Source organism: Ptychodera flava, chromosome 19 (genome assembly GCF_041260155.1).
Source record: "Ptychodera flava strain L36383 chromosome 19, AS_Pfla_20210202, whole genome shotgun sequence".
Classification (NCBI taxonomy): domain Eukaryota; kingdom Metazoa; phylum Hemichordata; class Enteropneusta; family Ptychoderidae; genus Ptychodera; species Ptychodera flava.
Genome location: NC_091946.1, coordinates 26,086,887 through 26,112,562, shown reverse-complemented (window position 1 = coordinate 26,112,562; position 25,676 = coordinate 26,086,887). Strand labels below are relative to the sequence as shown.

The window sequence follows — 25,676 nt, the reverse complement described above, 5'->3', positions numbered from 1 at the left end:
AGGAAAGAAATATTATCTGATAAAATGGCGCGGCTATCCAGAAAGTTTCAATAGTTGGGAGCCAGAGGAAAATGTTATTAGAACTTCGTAACGTTCCGAAGGAGTACTTCGTAAGTTCCTGTGCTGGTACTTGTCAAGTACTTATGAAGTACTTCGTAAGTTCCTGTGCTGGTACTTGTCAAGTACTAACGATAGTATTTACGAAAGTTATTCAGTAAGTATCTTGAAAGCTGAAAGTGACAGCTTACCATTATTCTTCCAACCACCTGGCCAAGTATTTATCATGTACTGTCGTAAGTAATGTTCACTTATTGCATCTTTTTCGGCAGTATGTGGATGAGGTGGTATCTCAGTTCCTGAACATATTAAGTTTGCAAGATCTTCAAAACGACTTCTCATGTTACCACAGTCCGTTCTCTCGAGTCCCCCTTTTTCAGCTTTATCGATAAGTTCTGGTTGAAGTATAATGTACACAACTGACATGAGCCATAGACAAGTAACTTCAAAGTCCCCCCTTTTCATAATGTCAAGTGCTCGTAGGTCAAACGGAGCATTATAAGCACACACAGATTCACAAGCGTTAAGAAGTTTGTGTAGGTTCTTGAGTGAGACTCGAGGTTGTTTTAGTTGTTCTTCACAAGGTGGGAAGTACGCTTTTTCAAGTTCCTCCTTGCTGAAACCGTCTATTAAAAATCCCTGGCTGCCGCCGCTCCATGCAATTCCAAAGTCAAAAGCTCGTGGATATTCTACTGGTCCGACTGTCTCGGTATCAATTGTTGGATTAAGTATATTATTGAGAACGAGGGGCGTAAGAGCGTTCCGAATTACCAAACATGGAAGCCTGTAGTCGTGGCAAATTTCTAAGAAAGTCTGTTTGAACTTGTTGTGAATCTCTTCTAGTTCTTTTAAGGCGGTTATTTCGTACGACCTGGCTCGAGTCAACACATTCCGCCTGCAATAATCCCAGGGCATATCTTTGAATATGATAATTGAATATGTAATGAAACTATGTAAATGGTCGAATGCTCTAGAAACAATCTTTTTTTCTTCCGCTGCCACGCCCCGGATTCTAGAAAAAGTTAGATGTTGAATTATGGAAGAGTCACAAATAATGTAGCGTTCCGAAGGGAGGGAGATCCTCCTCCTCCCAGCCTGACATTGTAAACTAAGCGTATGTTCTATAAACTGGTTCTGAAAATCGGCAATCGAAACGTGGCGCCCATTATAAAAGTCGGCAATGTTGCTGGAAAAACTAGTGTCAAATTCTGGTACGTGAGTCTCCGCCAAATTTATTGCATCGTAACTCTTACCACTTCCAGTTGGTCCATTTATGAATATGTATGACATTTTGGGATACTATATCATAGAAAAAATTTTTTTTAAATTATTTTTTATTAAGATATATACGATAAGACAATGACAATCCTTTCTATTTCAACTGCAATAAAAATACTTGAAACCGGAGAAGAGAATATTCAAAGAGAGAATATTCAAATCAGTGACGGCAAACTCATATTTGGTGAATCTTTGGTAGATCCTTTCATATATGTAGACAGTGAGCTGGAAGTAGTTTTCAACATCGGACCTAAGTACGGTTCTAAAGATCCTGCTACATGCGATGGGGTGTGTGTCCGTTGGCAACCGAGTCTTCAAAAGTTTACTGATTTAATAATATTCCGTACCCTAGGTGAAAGTTTCGATGCAAGCACTGCTAAAAGTTATGCTGCAAGCCTGGCCGCTCACTCCAAGAATACTACTGGATTTTACAATCCATCTAAAGTGTATCAGAAGCGAGGGAGCGGGGCGCAGCCAGTTGCGTATTTTAAATTTCAGTTTAAAAGAGGGCCTCATGATTTCGCTACATGTATTGATATGGTTAAAGAAATTGACTGTGCTTTTAAAACAGTGAGTCCATTGCCAGTCCGAGAAAATCCTGCTATTGTACCTCGTAATATCAGGAAAGGTAGTAAGATAGAATTCTTAGCATTTAAACCGCGCTTAAGTAAGCGTGCTCTTTCTTTCACTGTTGAGAGGTTATTTTGTGCTGCGCCTAATAAACCAGAAATTCAAGATGCGGAAGAACTAGTCGACTTAGAAAGATTAGGTGAGATATATAAACAAATAAATGCTGACAAAAATATTATAGTGGATTTTGATGACCTATCATAGAATAATTATTTTTTTCATTTTAAAAATTTTTAGGATAGTATATATCATAAAGATGGCCCGTCGATTACATACAGCATTCAAGGGAGCAGTTTTTACGAAAAGAATTTCCTGAGTCAAGCGAGTCAAGGATATCGGGGAGCTGGTGGATATTGAAGGTATGGCCAAAGGGGGAAAGATGTACTCTGTTTATACTGAAATGGAAGTCAAATTATCGGATCCGAAAACTGGTAATACACAAATCGTACATTGCATGTTAAATTAAAAGATACATACACAAAAGATGTAAGAGGGGCGGATGTGGGGCAACAATTAATAGATCGCTACGACCTTATGCTTGAAACAATTGAAAATGTTGAGGGTTCTGGCCTCGTTCTCGAGGAGATACTTAATTTTGAAGTAATTCTAGTAGAAGTTTTACTCGGGGCTGGCCCGGAACGGATTCAACTTCCTGGATGGTTAAAAAATAAGCATTGTGTTAGCGAACTTATTCTACCGGTGGGGGCCGAGAATTGTTTTCAGTATGCTGTCGTAGCAAGTATAAAGTTGAGCGATCCCGAGTTTCGTGAAAAGAGGGGTGGTCAGGTAAGGAGAAAATGGAATACGTACGCCCCATTTATGGCTGACTACTGTTGGGAAGGTATTCCCTTTCCTACGCCCGCCGATCTGACTGTATTCAGGCGCTTCGAGCAGCAAAATCCGAGCACGAAACTTCAAGTGTTTCAGATCTATGAGTCCGATCCCGACCCGTCAGACATAACTGTGTTATATAGCGGAGCCGAGGGGGGAGCGGGACGGGTAGCAAATATATTACTGATAGTTGGTGGGGAGGGAAGAACCCGGGGTCACTTCGTGCCAATTACTTCGTTAAATCGTCTTCTTAATTCTAATACTAATCGTAAGAATAAGCACAGAAGTAAGTGTATTTGTCTGGTTTGTAAAAGAGGTTTTAAGTCAACAGAAGAATTAGAAGAACATCAGGTATACTGTGGAACAGACACCGCCCAGCCAGTTTTTCCTAAGGAAGTATGTCAATTCGAAGGACATCGGAAGAAGGTCCCCGCCCCCTACGTCGTCTATGCAGATACTGAGGCAATTATTGAGAAGGGGACCGGTCGACATATTCCAATTTGTCTTTCGTATGTTATGGTGGAACGGGGGTGGGGGGTTCCTTCGGAACAGCGGCCAAAAGTTTATGGTAAAAGAACATTCACAGGTCTCTCCTGTGTTACAGAATTTCTAAAGGATATGAAAGAACGGGCCGAGTATTATTCGAAATCGTATTATTGGAAAATAATACCGATGAAAGATCCTTCTAATTACGACAATCCAGTCTGTATTGCATGTGGAGAGCCGGCAGGATACCGAGTAGCGAGGGAGGGGGCAACCTTCTATTGCGAGGGATGCCGGCCGTCGAGAACCATTCCTATCTACTTTCACAACCTCAAGGGATACGATGGTTCTTTTATTTTGAAAGAATTACATGAAATAGATGATGGTCCCGGACAAGAGCCAAATATAATAGCTAAGACGAGCAATGGTGGAATTATGGGCCTCTCGAAAACATTTATTTTTCACGCCTCAATTGTTGTTGATGGGAAGAGGGAGATAAAGAAACGTTTCTTTTCTATAAAGTTTATGGACAGTGCTCAGTTGATGATGGGGTCATTGGCGAAGTTGGCAAAAACTGTGCCGGAGGATGGGTGGACGGTACCACTTTCGTACCCGGACATTCAAAGGGCGAAAGGTTTCTTCCCCTACGAATATTTAGACTCGGTTGACAGACTAGAAGAGGAGGAGCTCCCGGAGAGGGGGGAATTTTATAGCGAATTGACGGAAGAGGGGATTTCAGAGTCCGATTACGAACATGCTTTGCGAGTATGGGACGAAGTTGAATGTAAGACGATTCGTGATTATATGGAATTCTATTGTGAGACTGACGTTCTACTTCTTGCAAATATATTCGAAAATTTCCGCGACACATGTTTAAGGGCATATAAGTTAGATCCGGCCCATTACATGTCAGCGCCCGGCTTGACATGGGATGCTATGTTACTTTACACGGGTAATAAATTTAAACTCATTCAAGATGCTGAGCAGATGAATTTCATTCAGAGGGGAATTAGAGGCGGTATCAGCCAGTGTAATATTCATTATTTACAGACAAATCATCCAGCTTATGCAACAGATGAGCCTGATGGGGCCGCTGGTGGGAACTGGGATCCAGAGAAGCCGGTGACCGAAATAAAATATCTCGATGCTAATAATCTTTACGGCTGGGCAATGAGTCAGGCAATGCCTACGGGCGGACTTCATTGGATGACGAGGGAAGAGTGGGATGAATGGGAAGAAGGGGGCGGAGCCGGCGGAGCTGGTTCCGGAGGGTGGGGACCTGGCGCCACCTTTCCACCAAGTTTTCTAGAAGTAGACTTAGAATATCCGGTCGAATTACATAAAGAACACAGCGATTTGCCATTAGCACCGCATCACTATGAATTTCCTGATAGGCAGGGCACTCGACTGATTACAAGTGTGTTGGACAGAAAGCGGTACGTCTTACACTACAAGTTGCTGGAATTCTATCTTCGGATGGGAATGAGATTAAAAAAGATTTATCGGGTGCTTGCTTTCGATGAGACTCCGTGTCTCAAACAATATATTGACTTTAACACTGAAATGAGGACAAAGGGGACGACAGATTTTGAAAAGAATTTCTATAAGCTGATGAATAACGCGATGTTCGGTAAGACGATAGAGGATGTTCGAAAGTACAGAGACTTTAAATTTGTTTCGGACCGGAACGGTACGGATAGTGGTCGTAAAAAGATTGAGAAGTATAATCCAAAGACGAAACATACAACTTTCATAACTTCCAAAAAGGATGGAGATTCCTGCGACAGTGTCCTACTGGAACTGAAAACGGATGAGCATAGATATGTAAAACCAGTTTTCATCGGCGCCGCAGTACTGGAACTTTCTAAGCTGCTTATGTATGAGACGCATTACAATTACTTTCGAAAGCGGTTCCCTGGAATACGATTAGCCTACATGGATACTGACAGTTTTGTTTACAGTGTGCCCCTCCCGGACCCGGACATAACTTTCAATGATATAGTTCGGGAAGATGTGGAAAAGAATGGTAAGGAGTCGATCTACGATACTAGTGGGATGAAAGATGAGATGGGAGTTCCGAAGATTAATAAAAAAGTGATAGGTAAATTTAAAGATGAGTTGAATGGTGTACCTATTCTTGATTTTGTCGGCATACGCTCGAAAGTGTATGCTTTTCGAACTCCAACTTCCGAGACGAAAAAAAATAAAGGGATAAAAGATGTTTGTGTTAGAAAACATTTGAACTTTGAAGACTATAAGGATCTGTTTAAAACTAGGAAGGAGCCCGAGCAGGCACAATTTGTACAGTTTGTACGGAAAAAGGCTGGAGAAATCCGTAGTGAAAAGCGTAGTAAAATCATGATGGCGCCAAATGATATCAAGCGTATGCAGTTATGCGATCTGGACACGGGCGAATGGCTGGCAGAAACATGGCCGATAGGAATGACCTACGTTACGGTTTAATATTGTAAAGACTTTAATCTACTATTTTCAACAGATACCTGGGCATCACTGATAACATAAACGTGGGCAAATATATTATCATTGTGAGCGTCATCGCCACCCCACGAGGCATCTTTCTTCAGGATCTCAAGCTGTATTCCGTCCTTTGTGTTCATTACTCTAAGACCATTTCCATGAAATTCAATATCTTTAAAACTACGCAGATCGATAAACAGACAGAATTTATTCTTCAAATAATCGACCTCATCTATATCAATTTCACACCAATCTTTATCTTCAGCAAAATACCGTCGTGTTTCTTTCCAAAATTGTCTTGGTATCATCTTCTGAGCGTACACTTTATTTGCAATGCCTTCGATTGATACAGACACAGATTCAATGGAGGGGTTAAAGAAAAGTTCACTGTTCAGTTCTGACTGATTCTGATTTTTAGTGAAGAGTAATAAGATACCTCTAATGCTACGTCGTGGCACATTTATATTTTCATTGATAACCGTGTCCGATTCTTTGAATGGTATTATTCTAGAATAATGTATATGCTCGTAAAGGTAACTTTTTCCACCGTTGTAATAACCAGCAGTTGACCCCGCGAGTTCGGGGTCAGTTATTGTTTCGTATTCCATTTGAATGTTTTTTAATTTATAATTGGCTGTAACAACCTGATTACTAACAAGTAATTGGGAGGCGGGTGCCAACGTAATTTCCCATTCAATATGACTCCCTAACGCTTTTGGATATGCAACTCCATGACCTGTTATTAGGGGGTGAGTGAGACGAATAGCATATTTTGTTTTATATGTGTCGAAAAGTAACTTATCGTTCACGACGGCGGCATCTGCATCGGTCGCACCGCTTCTTAATTTTCTTAGATTTTCGTTCTGAATTCCGTACAGTGTCATGTTCGATCTCTCCTTTTTATGTTTGAAGAGATCGCGATAACATTCAATGAGGTTATATTTGTTCAAATTGAAAAGTGGCTGACCCTCAAATTTGAGAACCATACGCTCCCACCAAATTTTTTGCAACATTTTGAACTACTCGGTTATATTCATCTCCCATTACTTCGAGATCAAAAACCAGGTCGAAAGTATCTGGAACTAGTACTACTCCGCTTTCTAACTTTGGACATCGTATGTTAAGTGTCTGGCCTGGATCTGCCACAGTTGGATTATGAGCAATCACATGATGAGTTCTTTCTGGACTTCGTTCCCTCGGTATTCGGTTGCTGAAAGTCGGTAATAATGATCTATCGTACCCCATTTTTGTGTAATGTATATAGTAGAAGAAAAAAGAAATTACAGTTGAAAAGAAAATTAAGTTTCACTTCGTGTATATAATGACTTAGAAGAAAAAATCACATCTTTACATAAATATTTCCGTCTGCCTGAAAGATAAATCGATTGCCTGTGTCGCGAATCAATCGAAGAACCCAATATTCTTGGAGATGTTGGACTTCCATTTCATCATTGTCAATCTCCTGAAAGACGTTTATGAATTCTAGTCGCTTAAAGAAGTTAGTCTTTTGACATTCTTTAATGAAAGCTAAAATGTTATGATACAGATTATCATCTTTGAGTCGGACACCTGGATTTGCTCGAAGGATATGGCGATTTACCCGCCGAAGTTTGCACCATTCCAATTCGACAGAGAAACCAAACAGGTCTTTATTTTTAGAAAGAAACTTTGCAATATTCTTTTCACCAAACATGCGGGGCCATATATTAGTACATAATTTTATTTATAATGACTAATGTTAATCCAGTCAAAAATATCCATAGCTGTTCTCCAACAAATCCGACCACCGATCCTGCTGTTTTTAATAGAAAACTGACAAGGGAGCCGATTAAACCTGGTATTGCAGCAGCACTTTTTGCGGCCAATGTTTTTAACCATTCGCCAAATTGCTTTACAATTTCTTTCGCTTTTGTATATACTTTGGGCGGACCTGAACCTCCTGCGTTTGCTCCAGTTCCTGCTCCCGCTCCTCCTCCTCCTCTAGTCACAGCCAGGGCAATTGTTGATATTGCCATTCCAAGGGCAGTCAGTATTGCAGCGATTGTTATACCATTTCGTTTAAATAACTCTGTCAGCTTCAGCCTGAGTGACAATTCTGGATCGGAAATTACATCACGAAGAGACCTAGTCGTAGCCAGACTTTCACGTGCCCCGCTAATCTTACCATTTTCGTATTCAATTCGATTGTCAATTTTAGCTTCTCTTGTTATGAGTTCAGCTAGTAGTTTCTCGGCTTTTTCTTTTGCTTGGGTGTGATCTTTAGGAATTTCCTTTAACTGTTTTTCAACTTCTCTTTTCTCTAGCCTTATTTTAACTTTTTCATTGTTAAGGTCGCTAATACGCATATTCGCAATCTTTAATTCATCATTAATAGCTCTATATTCTGGGTTTAGATTGTTCCGTTGTTCGATTTTATTTCAAAAGCTTGTATTTTATCTGCATTACCAGAAGCATCTTGTCGTAAGAATGTCAGTTCATCTTTGTATACACCCATGTCTTCTGCGTCATCTTCTCAGCCGGTATTTTATCGTTTTTCACATCTTCAGAATACAATGTTGAACTAACAAATTCGGGCTCTGCGCTGCTCCCCCTCAAACTGTATACTTTACTTACAAATTCATATCCTCCTTCTTCTCTTTTTACTGTCTCGAGTGATCTAAATCCACGTCCTGTAGTTTTTGATAGCCTGAGGTTTTTATAATACAGCTTTCCGTCCCTAATTTTGCATTAGTAATCAATTCAATTCGTGCTGCTTCATCGGTAATATTATTCTCATCTAAGAATTGTTCAGCCATTTGTATTTCAATTGTTACTCTATATCTAGTCGAAGGATCTACCTGCGGGCTCCGCGCGCTTGAGCTAGCAAGGAAAGGATCAGCTTCTGCAAGGGCATTATCTTCTATATAGAATGTTTCAGTAGCATCATCATCATCATTTAAATTTGCATCATCGAAATCCTGGAGTGGTATATCTTCTCCTCCTTCTGCCATATTGTATTTCTATATTACTACAATTATTTTTTATCATCCCTTACATATACAGTAAAAAATGCACATCTCAGTTGTTGAAAGCGTTGAACAATTGGCCGACTATATCGAAAGAACTAGCGCCGCATATCGACGAAGTTATAAATTGATGGGACGAATTGATATGGCTCTTAATATTACTAAAGGAATTCTTGTAAGTTCTGCTGTAATAGCGGCAATTCCGACAGTTCCAGTTCTTTTAGCTCTAACTCCTATACCAGGTGTTATTATTGATGTGGTACAAGGAAAAACAGGAGTATCAAAAAGAAGAGAGAAATATAAACATTATTACGTTCAATATAAACAGCTGCTTACACAAATACAAGAAAAAGGTGCAACAACAGAAAACGGGTCAGAACTTATTCAGGACATATTTCATCAGGCGCTAGAAATTCAAAAACAAGAAGGATTTAGTCCACCTCTGGAAAGATACCTAAGACATTATGGATTGAATGGATATGAAAGTTAGATTCAGAAAAAATTCTGTAGAAAATGTTTCTGAAAACTGTAGACTTTCAGACCTCTGAAACCACGTGACAAGTTGCTAAGCAACTGGAAGGGTATTGCGAAAGTTCCCTACCGGAAAGTCCCTGCTGGAAACGTCCCGATAGGGGTATTGCGCAACAGTGTTCAAGATCGGAACGGTTACTGTATGGGAGGGAATAAAATAGGTGAAAATCTCGCTCCGATAGGCGTAGGAAAAACAAATTCACACAACCAGAAAACGAGTATATACTTACATCCAGAAGACAAAAAATCAGCACTGGAACGGGCACTGGAATCCTTAAGGAGTGTACAGAGCTGCAGCACAGTCGGAATCTATCTAACAAATGATCCGACAGATGTACTGATAGTGAGTCATAGCTACTGTATTGCGCAAGTCCAGGACCCGTATATAGGTCAGGGTCACACTTCAGTTACATGGATGGTTAATTTTTCCTGCGCTCCCTTTAGATAAATGAACAAAATGGTGTAAAAATTCTTATTTGTCACAAAAAGGAATAATACCTTACTACTGTCATACATCCAGGGACATCTCCAGTGGTTAGCTAGCTCGCGGTCCCTAAACCGACAGCTGTCGACTAACCTCTCAGAGATCTCACATCGAAATCTTGTGTACCGTGACAGCCAACGTCTGTGTATGGCGACCCGGACAGGAGCGGACAGCCAATGATGACGCCACGGTTGCCAGGACTGCATATGTGAGTGGCACAAGATATCACTTGTCGGCAGCGGAAATGATCTCGCATCTTCTTCAAACATGGTATACATTATTGGCGCTGTAGGTAGGATACCGTTTTCACCAAGGACAAGATAATTGCAACATATCTTCCGTTGTTTGAAGACTTTTTTGAGACTTCAAAGACATAATGTGAGTTAGCCAGACGATCCAGTGTTTGGGAAGAGCATAATTTAAATTTTAATTCATATAGACTTATCGAGTAATATCTTTCACTATTTTCATTTCCAGTCATCGGAATTCGAAACTTAAGTTCATAGTACAGTCAACATTTTTTTTAATCTTTTCTCATTTTTATCGATTACACTGGATTTTACATACAGGACAACTTGCACAAAGGAAATGAGACGTGCTTCCCGTATAGTGTGTACCACTTTTATTACTTTTTTCTATCTTACTGTAGTCTCGACATGAAAATTGGCAGTAAAAAGCCACATTAAAACTCTCGACAGAAGAAAATATGTCATTATACGTAAGTAACTTAAGAAGCAATAAAAAAGTCGGAAATAAATGAAATGTCTTCGCTCTTCAAAGAACTGAGAAAATGTAAACACTGTATATACACCTCGAGTATTCACATTAATAATTCTCCAAATGCTATCGATTTATCTGTATCACAGAAAGTAATGCTCGTTTCATCAAAGCTCAAGAAAACGCATCCTTCGATAGATGCAGCGATCATGGAAATGAAGTTGTCCAACACTACTATCCAAATGGAATGTCAGTTACACTTACAGATTACGAAATTGCTTAAATTTGAAATGTACAGTTCATCTGTCCGTCTATGTATGTATGTATGTATGTATGTATGTATGTATGTATGTATGTATGTATGTATGTATGTATGTATGTATGTATGTATGTGTGCATACGTTACTGTGTGTATGTGTCTGTCTATGCTTATACAGACGTATGTGTGTAACGACGTGTGTGTCCATGGATGTATGAGTGAGCTTATATGTAATTGTGTTGATAAAAATTACTAGATTCTGAAAGTTGGAATGTTTGGTACATTTTTACGCAAAGAATTTCTTTTTTTTTGCCAATAATGCTAATCTCTCAGTCTGGTATAAGATTTTGCACTATCAATTTGCATAAATCTTCAAAAGAACGGAAAATTACGTGCAAGACCTTGCATTTAGTGTATGATACATTTGTTCATTAACTTCTTTGTGAACTCCAAAAAGACAATTATGACAGTTCTTCTTGAAGGTTTTTATCAGAAGTCTCAATTGTGATAAAAATTTAACTTGTAAAATCAGCACATTTGCCGCATATTTGAAATGTTGCTTGACAAACTAACTCTTCATTGTGCTTCACTATGGCGATATCCGATTCAGAATTTTCAGAATTTAAGACAGTCCGTCATCAATTCACGCGCACAAATTCTGCTACGTCATCCCCACGCTGTGCGCGCGCAAAAGAGCCACAGTGACCCGCCACTCCTTCGGTAGGTATTTGTTCACAACGAACATATATGTGGGTTCAGACACACGCTAACTTCGTCACTCAGAGCAACGCCGAAGGCCTGTTCGAAGAGGAGATAAACACGGGCAGGCGATTTTATTTATTCCTATTTGAGTTTCCGGTTTTCCTTCGAGATGTTGAAACAGACTGCTGTCGTCAGTATTTTTGCAGAAAACTGGACAGTCATGGATTCACAGCTCGGTGTCACTTGCCAAGGGCGCCTTCTCCTCGTCATCCCTGCACTTGGATCGAACATTCAAATCACCATTGGGTTCCCTGTTAAAGGTGGCATCGCTCATCCTCCTGTATCTGACACCTTTTGATTTCCTATTCTCCTGTTTTTTGAGTTTCGCCATCATCTCGATCTTACTTTTGATTCCCTTGGATGCCGTCACCATGTTGCGGAAAGCGCCCTCCTCTTTCTGCATCAACTTGTACGGCTCGTCGAACTCGGCGATCGTGCCATCGTGGACAACCTATGCGATGTAAAACAAAATTGAAGTCAAGTGGTAAGGAAAGATTCAATGTCAAAAACTGGGCACATGGATTTAAAATATCGCGGAAGGTTATTTTACCTTTGTGCTGTTCTTTCAAGCATAACCGTTACATTACAATACAGTCGCTCAACGCCAGAAAGTGCTTCTCATTGTTTTACAACTGTAGGTACACAAGACGTACATGCCAGAATAGAGAGTTATGGATCAGTGAGAGCGTAACCAATCAATCAAAATTTAAAATCCTTTTCTATTTGCAGTGAAAACGCTAATGTTGTTAAGTTTATCTGTATCACTACGCACGGTCTTCTGTATTTGTAGTTGTGGTAAAAGTCCGGAGAGACGGCTGGTGTAAAACTTTCACTTTGGCCTGGGTACAAAGTGGATGTTTATGTGGAAAAATAATAGGCCACCGCGGTACGGTACTGTAAACGGCACATGAGAATGTTCAACACCACAACAATTGTAGTGATGTTTGTGTAGCACGGCTGGCATGTACATAGGTACCAATGCTTCTTCACTCATTTATCTGCGGTGAATTTAACATTACGAGACCTAATGAATATAAAACTTACCATAATTTTGTCGCAGTCGATAACGGTGTTCAAGCGATGTGCTATCGTTAACACTGTGCAATCTTTAAATTGCTTTTTGATGGTTTTCTGTATCCTTTCATCAGTACTGAATAATAAAACAAACAAACAAACAATTATAGACAAATAAACAACATTGATCACGATTAAGGAGAACCCCTTGCAGCAGGTGTGTAATTTTCTCTTTATCTGCACAAACATATGAAACATTCTTAGCTCAAGGGACAGTTCACAAACTTTCCGATCAACGCTTGGCGGAAACTTACTTTCTGAATAGTAAAAGAAAATAACACACTTCTCAACCAAGACGCAGTGGATTGCTTCCCCTTCTTGTATATCTTGGGAATGACCCCGACAATAATCGCGTTTATTATAATTCTTGACGGTAATGTGACTGACGCTTTGCGATGGTGTCAAGATTCACTATAAGATTACAATACATTATCCATGATTCACCGGCTCATACCGATGGCCCGGCTGCCTTCATAGATTTAAGGTAGTTCTCGCCTCGAAAGTGAAAGACTTTAACTTTTGCTCAAACTTTCCTCAAAGAATATTTCTATCATTCTCTTTCAAAATCAAGAATAAAAATCTGGGGTCACCGTGCACAAGTTGGAACTAGGCAAACAAATTACTCAAGATTTACCGATATTTGAAATTCAAAATGGAAATAAAATTTTCGATTTTCGAAAAAAACTAAGCCAGTGAAAAGTTTTTTTTTACACCAAGAGCTTTAAAATGAACCCCTAAAAATGGTAGCTCAGAAAAAGAATTGAAAATGTTTGAGAGTCTGAATATCTGTCCCCGAGGCGCATTCTACCGCAAGTAGATATGCATTACCGAATATCTGCGGTGAAAGGGTTGTCACACGTACAGAGAAGTGATTTTGTTTGTTACAAAACAACAGAACTACTTTCATACTTACGTCGCGTCAATATTGGCTGTAGCCTCGTCGATGACCAATATCTTGGTCTCCTGCAGGATGGCACGGGCCAGACACACCAGTTGTCTCTGGCCAACACTTAGATTGCTACCGCCCTCGCACAGCTCCCCATCAAAACGTTCTTCCATTGCTTCGACCATTTCACGCAGGTCGACCTGGAAGAGTTCAAAATGCAATATTCCATCAACGAGGCAGTGCAGGCGATGTCTTACAATACTAGATATACTGAATGCTACTTCGAAATTCAACGTTATTCAGGGTATATTTTATTCATTATATTATGCGCCCTCGGATTATCGCATACACTGCTCATTCATGTCTTCAAATGCGCCGCCAATGACGTCGGCTCGCAATACTAAGCATGCATGGAGCAAATATTCGAAAAGCCTAACTATCAGCGTAGTGATATTCTCTAACTGAAACAAATACTCGGCCGGTTGTTACACAAACCCAGGCGGGAAAAACGGAACATGTCTAGATCTGTTCCATAAAATATGACTCCGGTTTTCATTCTTTATGTCCACTTTGATTCGGATACTAGAGCAAAATCTGAACGTCTTACGTTTGATAGCATGTAAACGATTTTTACTTTTGCTGGCTATATAACATAAAACTAGCAAACAAACCCAGTTATTGCAAACGGTTTATTTGCCCATACAAATAAATTTGGCACGTAGGCACGTGGCGAAATGGCATGTTCGAACATTTGAAGATCGTCACTTTGACCGTCATATAAGTATCTCTTAGATTGAAAGTCAGTTCCCTAAACTGTAACGTTTGTCCTCTTTATGTAGGCGAACACTTAATCACAGATGCTGATGAAGACAACACTGTGCTTGCGCTTGAATGAATGAATGTCAAATGCACTTTCCACAGTGACCGCTATGACCAGGTAAAAAAACCGGCCAGAAGTATTTCTCGGAAATATTATAGAATCTACTGTAAAATACGGTGATTGTTGTACCTGATCTATCACCTTCCACAGCCTCTCATCATCAAACTCATCGAAGGGGTCAAGGTTCATCCGTAACGTTCCACTGAATAGCATGGGCACCTAGAAAAAAGAATTCAAAGCAAATGATTTAAAATCGTCCGGCCAATAGCTGACCACCGAGTGCCGAAACAGGCCGATTCTTTAATCTCTTCAAATCTTTTTTAGCGTTCCTTTTCGTTGGTAGCAGTTTTTTTCAAAATACTACAACAAGATGGGCTGATCAACAAACAAGTCTACGTGAAACAACTTTTAGACGTTGAAGATTAAAAACTTTGATTAATTTTCGGGTTTTTTGTCTTGTGTGTACATGTAATTAACCTGTCCTTTAACATTGCCTTGCGTTTGCTCCCTCTATTTCGGAGTGCTTAGCTTTGACATTCAAGCAGAATGCGACAGGTCACGTGGTTATCTACCCACCTGTGGTATGACGGCTATCTTGTTTCGTAACACACACAGCTTTACATCGTCCGTGGACTCGCCATCGATGGTGATGGTGCCTTCTGGTTCGGACATGCGCAGTAAGGCTTCTATAATTGTGCTCTTACCGGCGCCACTTCTTCCGACGATGCCGATCTACAAAAGCAATAGTACGAAAAAAATGTATTTTGAATAAGGGAGAACAAAATTATCGACGTGAAAGGCAACGTCACGAAGCGATGGAGACTTGAAGCATTAGTGCTTAATTTTCACTTGTTTCTGGCATCGTCCTCTGACTATTGTGGTTATAAGGTACTTGGTGGACAGCTCCCCCCCCCCCCCCCCGGTAGCCTGTGACCGAGAAAAAATGCAAATCAGGAAACCGAACACACACGTTTCGCCTAGTTCAAAGAATGCTTGCACACACGCTCAATGCCACGTCAACATCGTAGCATCGAAATAGATTTCAAAATTTCAAAATAAATCTGCTTACCTTTTCTCGTGGTCGAATTGAGAAGTTAACTCTCTTCAGTTTTGGCGGGCTGTCAAGGTTGTACGAATATGAGACATCATTGAAGGAGATTGCGCCCTCTGAAGGCCATTCTTCTCTAGGTGTTCTGGATCCATCTGTTTCCGGTTCCAATTCGCTGTATTGACGTATTCTTTCCACCGATATCATCTATAGGAAGGGAAGGGATAGAAGTCAAAATCAGATAGACAACATGTTAGCATTTCAGTGTACCAGGCGCCAAATGTAAAAAAATTAATTTACACAATCAAGCTTTTTTTAGAGATAGAAAAGATGGAAAATGTATATATAGAGAGAAATTATATACATATATAATATATATATATATACATATATTTACGCATATAGGGTATGCATTTATACATGTAGAATACATACATACAAACATGCATAAATACATACATACATACATACATACATACATACATACATACATACATATGTATGTGCACACATACATTCGCAAAAACATGCATAAACACACACACTATACATACATATAAACAAACACAGATACATACATGCATACATACATACATACATACATTACATAAATACATAGAGCCTGGACTTGGATAAATTTACAAACAACCTCGCTTTCGATATATTTACGCATATAGGGTATGCATTTATACATGTAGAATACATACATACATACATGCATAAATACATACATACATACATACATACATACATATGTATGTGCACACATACATTCGCAAAAACATGCATAAACACACACACTATACATACATATAAACAAACACAGATACATACATGCATACATACATACATACATACATTACATAAATACATAGAGCCTGGACTTGGATAAATTTACAAACAACCTCGCTTTCGACATACAGTTGAAAACGAGGTTGAATGTAATTTTTTTCAACTGTGAGCTTGTCCCTAGTCTGGTTCCCTGACCCATTTCCCCGGTAGAGGGCGTGGGGAAATATAGGGTCAGGTACCGGCTAATGTAAACATGGACGCTATTGGGTTAAAATAAAACAAGCTGTGATTGGATGAAAGTAACACTTGTAACTTTTTCTCATCTTTCTTGGGTTTCGCACTTTCAGGCTCACTTGACACCAACTTCTTGTTTGTACCACAAAGCCGTGGAAGTAGAAAGAAAGTCTTTCTACCTCCATGATTTAGCCACTGTTAGCACACCTCTTAATACTTTTAGAACGTCGACATGATGCCTGGCATTTTTCACGAAATTCGGACACCATTCTATCCATCGAAATCAATCGTCGTTCACAGTTCCAACAAGTTTGCTTTCAATTAGCTGTGATATCGCAGCAGTACTTGTGTCGTGTATCGAACGTGCTCGGGTCATTGGGTCACGCCACAGTCGGCGATGACCTCAATGACCCTAGCGTGTTCGATACACGCAACAAGTAGGCCTACTGCTGCGATATCACAGCCAGCCTTCAATCACCTCTATTTCCCCGTACTTCTGGAATAATCCTTTCAGTTTATGTTTCCCGTCTCGTGTGCCAATGTTTTTGGTTCGGATACCAGTGTTCGAACATAATTCTGATCCAGTCGAATTTTGACCGGCGTTTTCATGGTAGCAGCCATATTTGTTGTAGCAGGTGACTGTCAGGTGACTAACCTCCGCCATCTTGAACAAAATTCTGTTCAAGATGGCTACCCGGTACCTGACCCCATATTTCCCCACGCCCTCTACCGGGGAAATGGGTCAGGGAGCCAGACTAAGCTTGTCCCGAAAATATTTACATTCAGCCTCGCTTTCGACATGCAGTTGAAAACGAGGTTGAATGTACATTTTTTCTACTGTAAGTTTATGTCTCGAAAATATTTACATTCAACCTCGTTTTCACTTTGCATACATACAGCTGTAAAATTTTATATACACGTAATACCAACTGCAAAACTTTATATACAGTCTCGTTAACGTTTTCACATAGATGGGACTCGGAAATTTACACGCTGGGAAGTTTTATACACAGACTCGGTGGGAAAATTTTTACATACATCTAGCTGGGAAGTTTTATACACAGACTCGGTGCGAAAATTTTACATACAGCTAGCTGGGAAGTTTTATACACAGACTCGGTTGGAAAATTTTACATACAGCCAGCTAGGAAGTTTTATACACAGACTCGGCGGGAAAATTTTACATACAGCTAGCTGGGAAGTTTTATACACAGACTCCGTGGGAAACGTTTACATACAGACTCGTCTTGGATTGAGTGTAATACCTGGTGATCATAAAGCGTGATTGAACTCTGCCCGGTATCGTACGCGGCTAGACCCTGGCAAGGCGAAAGCCAATACACGCATAGTGCTGGCGCTTGTGCTATTCAAGTGCATTTGAACTTTCCGGTTTATTTTTGATCTACACTGTAGTAAGGTAGCCACAACAATGATCGTGGTATTGCTATCAGGTGAGATCACCACTGATCTGGGCGGCTCGCAGCCTAACCCTGTGTACATGTCTGTGAGTTCCCGGCGTTATACGGCCGGGAACACACAGACCTGTACGCAGGGCTACTCGTCAACCATGCAACGGCGTCAACCATACAACGATCGTTCACTGAGACCGCGGAAAACCGTCAGCTGTGCAACAAACTTTCGCGGTCTACACAGTTACGAGAATAAAGACAAAAATTTAATACTGAAATCTTGGTGCAATAAACCCATGCACAATGATGGATGAAGATAAATTTGAGTAAAAAGACAGCAATGCTTGGTCTTGGACTTTCTTCGGGCTCGGGGCATTTTGTCACTGACAGAAGGAGCATGGAGCATGGAGCTAAGGGACTAGTCAGTTGCTTCAGCCAGAGGGGCGGTGGATTCATTGGGTCACCCTGTTTTTGACTTTGGTGATGGGGGGCACCATGTTTTTGAAATGCCCAATAGGGGAGTCAGTGTGTTTTTCAAGTTCAACGAGGGCTCGTAATTGCATAAAATGCATTGTGCCAGCCTCAAATTTCAGCATTGAGTTGCATTTTAGGGCGCCTTTTGGGCACGTTACTTTAACAATAATAAGACATATTTTTAGACCCCTGTCCTAGTGCAAAACTTTATATATTTGACATATATATATTTGAGATATCTGTATGTTTAAAATTTTTCGGCGCGCCCTTGGGCGCATTTCTTTAAAATATCAAACATATTTTTCAGCATGCCCTTCATATGAAAAGCATGGCAAGTTCCTGATACTTTCTGTTTTCTCTATAAGAAGCAAGATGCACTATTATTTCAATCACATTTTCCTTACAATAGTTTCTGGACATCTGCTTATGCATAAAGAGAGTTGGAATACATACAGCGCATTCAAAATACTGTACTCAAACTTTAGAATTGACACTTTTAAGTTCATATCTTACAACTGACATGACACCTATTTCATTAAAACACAGAATGACTGATTGTTGAAAATATACTCCCAAAATTATATATATATATATATATATATATATATATATATATATATATATATATATATATATATATATATATATATATATATATATAAATACTGAATTATTCAATTTATATTCCACCTTTTGTTAACATTTGTTTCACACTGGGGGGTCACCCTATTTTCGAAAGTTGGAAGGGTGGGGGGGGTTCAGCCACTTTTTGACGTCTGCAAAAAATAATCCACCGCCCCCTAGGCCGAAAACACTGACCAGTCCCTAATACAACGGTTGTGTTTACGAGAATTAGAAATGATCAGACACTCAAAACACCAGTATAAAATCAGCGACGCTCAACCGACAGAGTATATGAGATTCATTGAAGACGGCATTGAGGTCGCAAGAGATCTCTTTCTACCTTCATGCCATGTTCAATGAATCTCATATACTCTATCGGCTGAGTGTCGCTGATTGACTGGTGAATTGGAATGTCTGATCGTTTCTAATTCTCGTAAACACAACCAAGCACCATGCTCTGTGTACTGCCATTCTCCTTGCGTCGAATGCCCCGAGGAAAGTCCAAGACTTGCTGTCTTGTTGCACAAATTTGCCTTCATCCGTCATAGTGCATGGGTTTATTGCACCAAAATTTCCGAATTAAATTTTTGTCTTTATTCTCTTAACTCTGTAGACCGCGAAAGTAGGTTGCACAGCCGACTGCAGTGACCTGCAGTGAACGAGCACTGTATGGTCGACGTCTAGCGCATGTCCTTTCTTCTACGAACAGCCCAGATCAGTTGTGATCTCTCGTGATAGCATTACCACGGTCATTGTTGTCGCTAGCACAAAATAAACCGGAAAGTTCAAATGCACTTGAATAGCATAAGCGCTAGCACTATGCTAGCTCTTCATGGCAGGGCTGTGTGTTACCGGCGTTATACGGCCTCCCATGGTGGCTCTTGTGGTGGGAGGCCGTATAACGCCGGTAACACACAGCCCTGCCATGCAGAGCTAGCACTATGTATGTATCAGCTTTAGTCTTGCCAGGATCTAGCCGCAAAAAAGGCAGCCCACAGCCGGCCGGGCTGTGCGCGGTCTTTTCCTAACGTGTTGCTGTGAAGCAGGAAACAGGTCAGAAAAGCCAGCCCACGCGCACGGCATATGGGCTACAATAATTGCGCCTAGCCTGGATCATTCTTAGCTCCATGGCCCTGCGTACGATACTGTGTTTTCCCAGCGCGGCGCGAGAGGCCTACCGCCTCCCGTCCAGCACCTTCAACGCCGGGAACGCACAGCATCGTTTTGCGGTTGTATTAGTCAGCCAGAACAAGTTCATATATATAATTTTGCGGCTGTATCAGTAAGTTAGAGCGAGGTCCTATGTGTATAAAATTTTGCAGCTGTATCAGTAAGTCAGGACGAGGTTCTATGTATATAAAATTTTGCAGCTCTATCAGTAAGTTAGGACGAGGTCCTATGTGTATAAAATTTTGCAGCTCTATCAGTAAGTCAGGACGAGGTTCTATGTATATAAAATTTTGCAGCTCTATCAGTAAGTCAGGACGAGGTTCTATGTATATAAAATTTGCAGCTCTATCAGTAAGTCAGGACGAGGTTCTATGTATATAAAATTTTGCAGCTCTATCAGTAAGTCAGGACGAGGTTCTATGTATATAAAATTTTGCAGCTCTATCAGTAAGTCAGGACGAGGTTCTACGTATATAAAATTTTGCAGCTCTATCAGTAAGTCAGGACGAGGTTCTATGTATATAAAATTGTGCAGCTCTATCAGTAAGTCAGAACGAGGTTCTACGTATATAAAATTTTGCAGCTCTATCAGTAAGTCAGAACGAGGTTCTACGTATATAAAATTTTGCAGCTCTATCAGTAAGTCAGAACGAGGTTCTATGTATGTAAAATTTTGCAGCTGTATCAGTAAGTCAGAACGAGGTCCAGCTGTATCAGTAAGTCAGAACGAGGTTCTATGTATATAAATGTTTTCGCGTCGAGGCTCGACCCCTGTCCAGGCTCTATAGTCTGTGCATGTATGTATGTATGTATGTATGTATGTATGTATGTATGTATGTATGTATGTATGTATGTATTCTACATGTATAAATGAATACGCTATATGCGTGCGCGTATTTTTTACTATGTATATGTATGCATACGCAAACGTGTGGGGCAATGTATCTGTATGTACGTATGTGTATACACACGCACACATATATATATGTATATATATATATATATATATATATATATATATATATATATATATATGTATATATAAAATTCCTCTCTATATATACATTTTCCATCTTTTCTATCTCTAAAAAAAGTTTGATTGTGTAAATTAATTTTTTTACATTTGGCGCCTGGTATCAGTGGCAACCTGTTTTCAAATGGCTTTGAAACGGGTCGCACAAGCTTCTACATTCCGATCAAAACATCAATATGCATACATACATACATCGATGCATCAATATATTGACATGGGGCAATTGACAAGCAAAAATTCACTTCGGTTGTCATCGTGTAAAAATAACATCTGAAACAATGAAATTAAAACAGATGTCAAGCGACAGTTCCTTCACCCATGGGTGGATGGAGCGACTGTGGTCTAGCTTTCTATTCCCCTCACTGTGATCGGTATGTATTGCACGATTGGTGATTTTTTGCATTATTGGATCTCGCAACCCACTAATTGGAGATGTAAAATATATGATATACATTATACAAGTAACAGGTAGCGCACAGTAGTTGTTTTCACCTCGAACTCAGCGTTTTATTCTTTCGTCAAACGAATAGCAGAGCCGTTCTGTTTTCAGGGCATCACGCACTTTGTTTGCAGCAAATGCTTGACTTTTTTACCAATTTTTAATACTTACATGACTTTCAACATCAGCACTTGCCCGCACGCACCATTGGAAGACACCGATCAAATTCAGAGAGTAGGTAAGAGACAGTCCAACAAACCCAGCATCCAACGCTGTAAACAATAATACCACAACTTAAACAATACAGTCACTTTTAGATTCGAAGTCGGAAACTTCGACACCTACATGCTTGCATACTTATACCTACCTACCTACCTACCTACCTACCTACCTACATACCTACCTACCTACCTACATGGTGTCAATGTTTCTGTTCGTATGAACCTAGCAATTATTCTCAGACACTAGTGTATACTTTACCTCTTTCTTGAGGAGATAATAATCTGAACAAACTATTTCTTCCATCCCACGTGGCGGAAATCTTTGTCCGCACTTTTTGATGGAGCAGAAATGAAAAAAAAACGAAACAAATGAAACTTAAGCTTAATATACTAACATTCAGCGGCCAGGACACATCCAAACGCCACTGCGGCCACGAAGACTACGACCAGCCAGTCCAGACAGATTGCAAACCATCTTATCGTCGCAAGGAAGAGGAACCAGGCGGAGGAGTGCTTGTCCTGCCGTTGGAAAAACAAGTGTTCCATTTGTTGTTCCTTCTTGGGCGGACGAATCGTCCAAAGTCCTTGTATCGAGGAAGTTAACAAGGAAAACACAGGACTTCGAGCTGGTAAGATAGAAATATCAAAATATTGAATAAGAGAATGTCCGGTATCTCGGAAAGGGATAACGTGACTAGCCACGAGGTGCGTTAGCGGGAGGGAAGGAGGGAAGGATCTCTCTCTCTCTCTCTCTCTCTCTCTCTCTCTCTCTCTCTCTCTCGCTTGACAGCCGTAATTATAAAATCACACGGCGATGGAACAAAAAGTATGAACTGTCCTTCGCAAAGTGTACAGCATGTACACAGAATCGTGATTTGAAGTTTTTCTAAAATTCTGGCAACGTTATGGAAATGACACAAGCAAAACAAATATCTGAAAAGAGTTTACTCTTCAGGAATGCAACTCACTTGTCCCCTCGAGTCGTTTCACACTGTTTGACGTCTTGAGATAAAACCGGCGTAGTATTATGAAGATAATGATCAGTGGGACCGTGACTACCAGAACCCACTGGTTGACGACGATGACGACACAGAGGATGCCGATGAGTATGAGAGAGTGCTGTGACGAAACGAGAAGGAAAAAAAACCAATATTTTTGATTAATTCAAATTGAATGCAGTCCTCTACAAAGCTAAACAAAATCATCGCTGTGGCATGGTGGGATGCTATCCGCCTTGGTAATTGCTTTTCGCGAAAAGACAGCAACAAAAAAAATCGGCGAGTACAGAATCCTGTACCGGTGATATTTTGGGTACAACAGCCTCCGAAAACTCTGACACTTAACAACTATATCAGAAAGGCAGCGCATTAAAACAGCAGAATATGACAATAATTTTACCTGCATGAAGTCAACTAAGGAAAACGGCAATAAGTCATCCATGATACCGACATCTTTAGAAAACCGATTTAAAATTCGCCCTGAAGAGGAAAAAATAACGATTATTTCGTATACCAGCTGAACTTGAGCAAGAGAGACAAGCATTTAGCTATTCATGAGTATTCATTTTCTTGGTTTAAAATAAGAGATGGGGCAAAGCTTAGAGAAAGTTGCAAAGGGCATATTGTCTGAGAAGGCGTAAGACGAATGGCACCCGGCTTTTTTTGGGCCGACTCGCAAACGATTTCGAAGCTGTAATCCAATTGGTTGGCAGAATCGTACCGTTATAATGAAATAATACAAATAAACTCCCTAAGTTGCTGTGAATAGTGACAATCGACCAATCAGATATAACCTTACAAACACGCTGCGAGTCAGCCGCTTTTTTTCAAAACCACTACTGACACATTATGATCCTCGATAACTGATTATTATCACCTTCTGATATGTGACTTCTATCAACCTTCGCCCTTTTTGTGGCGCTGCATGCGTCATCAGCATTGCTAAAAACACGCAGTTTGATGAATATGTAACATTCAGTTTCCATGGAGACTGCTATGAATCATGAATGGCCACACAGAGAGATGAATAAAATGGTCAAAGACACTTGGAAAAAACCAAAAATAACATTATTACTCTATACCTGTTGCGTTAGAATCAAAGAACGAGATATACGTATGCATGATTGCGTCGAACATTTGAGAGTGGAGGTTTCTGGAGGCATTGACCGCACCGAGGAAGAGCGAAATTGAACGTATCAGACCGAACAAAAGTGATGCTGCCACCAACGACGTGTAGAGAAAGAGGAAATTCTTGTTCTCTTCCGCGACAGCGCCAACCTTTGGGACCTGGAAGAAAGGCGAAAAGGAATCTATCACTTTGTTACAATGGGATAACAGCGGTCCAGAGATGGCTAGGCTTGACAGAGTAAACCAGGAGATTATTTGCGGTGAATTAAATATTTGTGAAATATCAAATTTTGTAAATTTCTGTTTCATCACGAGGGCTACGACCGTCCTTAAATTAATTTACATTGCCCGTGAATGTTAGACGACACTGACAATGATAGTCATAGTGAATACACGACGTTGAATGCCACTTTAATCACAGTCCCTTTGTTTCTTTGTTGTTGAATGACTGCGGAGTGGGGGCCGACATGGAGTCCAGAAGAAGAGTGCATCCTCTTGTGAGTCTTCGACATGATCACGCGGAGAAGGATCTTATATACACTTTAATGGAACGCAAGAAACACAAATGATGCATACTGAGGTGGCGTCAGGCAGAAGGACGCACCCTGTGGTTTCATACCGGCCTACCTGAAGCTCTAGGGATATGTTCACGCCGTTGCCGGAGGCGTTGTATATCGGACGCACTTCACCCATATCCATGGTGTCATTGAAAAAGAGGGTTTCGTTAGCATCATTAGTCTCCAGATAAACTTCGTTACTGTCGACCCATGACGACAGAACCCAGTCAGTTGCTACGTAAAGCGCCTGCCGTGAATAATAAAACACCGACAGTTAGTTACCTACGGATGTTCAGTGTGAAAATCAAATTTTGCACAGATTCACCCTAAAGACAAAATTCAACAAATATCTTAAATGAAAAGGTTGTATCTGCTTTTCATAGTAGCAAATGGACTACAAACTCAAATGTCGTGCACGTTCACGTGTGACATCAAAAAGTTGGAAATGGCAAAGACAGATACGGTACGGTCATGAATATATATTTTTAGACAATTTATTATGCAAACCAGGGGATACATATAGTCACAGAGAGGGGGAAGGCAAGCGAGAGAGAGAGAGAGAGAGAGAGAGAGAGAGAGAGAGAGAGAGAGAGAGAGAGAGAGAGAGAGAGGACATAACCCAAGAAACGGACAAACAGAAACGGACGGGCGAGAAAGGGGGACGACTAAAGAAAATAATTTAACACATAAGGCAGAAATAAATAAATGACGTATTTGATTTGATACATACAATCATCGGAAAGGTACGACGTGACTTTACCTGGGTAGAAAGACTTATCAACATGACGAATATAAATCCAAGGATACCGAACCCTGCTCTGAAATATCTGAAGTAGACTCTGTATCCGACTTGACCTTCTTCGCTTTCCTCTTCTTCTTCTTCCGTTTCCTCTTCCGCTGACCCGTCAACCTCGGCATCCGTACGACCCGCTTTTCTGGCTTTCACCTCTTTCAAGTACTCTTCGGACAGATAGCTTCCCTGCATGCAACGATAGTTTATTTCCCATTAATTTTTAATCAATCAATCAATCAATCAATCAATCAATCAATCAATCAATCAATCAATCAATCAATCAATCAATCAATCAATCAATCAATCAATCAAGTTCATGACAGGAAAATGTAGGAATCGAATTGTGGAGGGGGAAAATTAAAAACAATCACTACCGCAACGTCACTTCACTTTATCGATTC

The 25,676-nt window shown here is 40.3% G+C and overlaps 1 protein-coding gene across 4 annotated transcripts in view; it reads right to left on the bottom strand.

Moving 5' to 3' along the window:
- Positions 1 to 10,376: 10,376 nt before the first annotated feature.
- The window catches only part of LOC139119083 (ATP-binding cassette sub-family C member 4-like), a 43,998-nt gene continuing 28,698 nt past the window's right edge, over positions 10,377 to 25,676 (bottom strand). For all 4 annotated transcript variants that reach the window (XM_070682710.1, XM_070682713.1, XM_070682711.1 and 1 more), the window contains exons 16-28: positions 25,243 to 25,461; positions 24,553 to 24,729; positions 23,880 to 24,084; positions 23,198 to 23,277; positions 22,768 to 22,918; positions 22,195 to 22,425; positions 21,750 to 21,850; positions 15,425 to 15,610; positions 14,932 to 15,087; positions 14,485 to 14,574; positions 13,503 to 13,675; positions 12,560 to 12,665; positions 10,377 to 11,966 (exon numbers count right to left, since the gene is read on the bottom strand). In XM_070682710.1, coding sequence (XP_070538811.1) covers positions 11,682 to 11,966; positions 12,560 to 12,665; positions 13,503 to 13,675; positions 14,485 to 14,574; positions 14,932 to 15,087; positions 15,425 to 15,610; positions 21,750 to 21,850; positions 22,195 to 22,425; positions 22,768 to 22,918; positions 23,198 to 23,277; positions 23,880 to 24,084; positions 24,553 to 24,729; positions 25,243 to 25,461 — 2,160 coding nt within the window. In that variant the 3' untranslated portion in view covers positions 10,377 to 11,681. The remainder of the gene's footprint in view (positions 11,967 to 12,559; positions 12,666 to 13,502; positions 13,676 to 14,484; positions 14,575 to 14,931; positions 15,088 to 15,424; positions 15,611 to 21,749; positions 21,851 to 22,194; positions 22,426 to 22,767; positions 22,919 to 23,197; positions 23,278 to 23,879; positions 24,085 to 24,552; positions 24,730 to 25,242; positions 25,462 to 25,676) is intronic.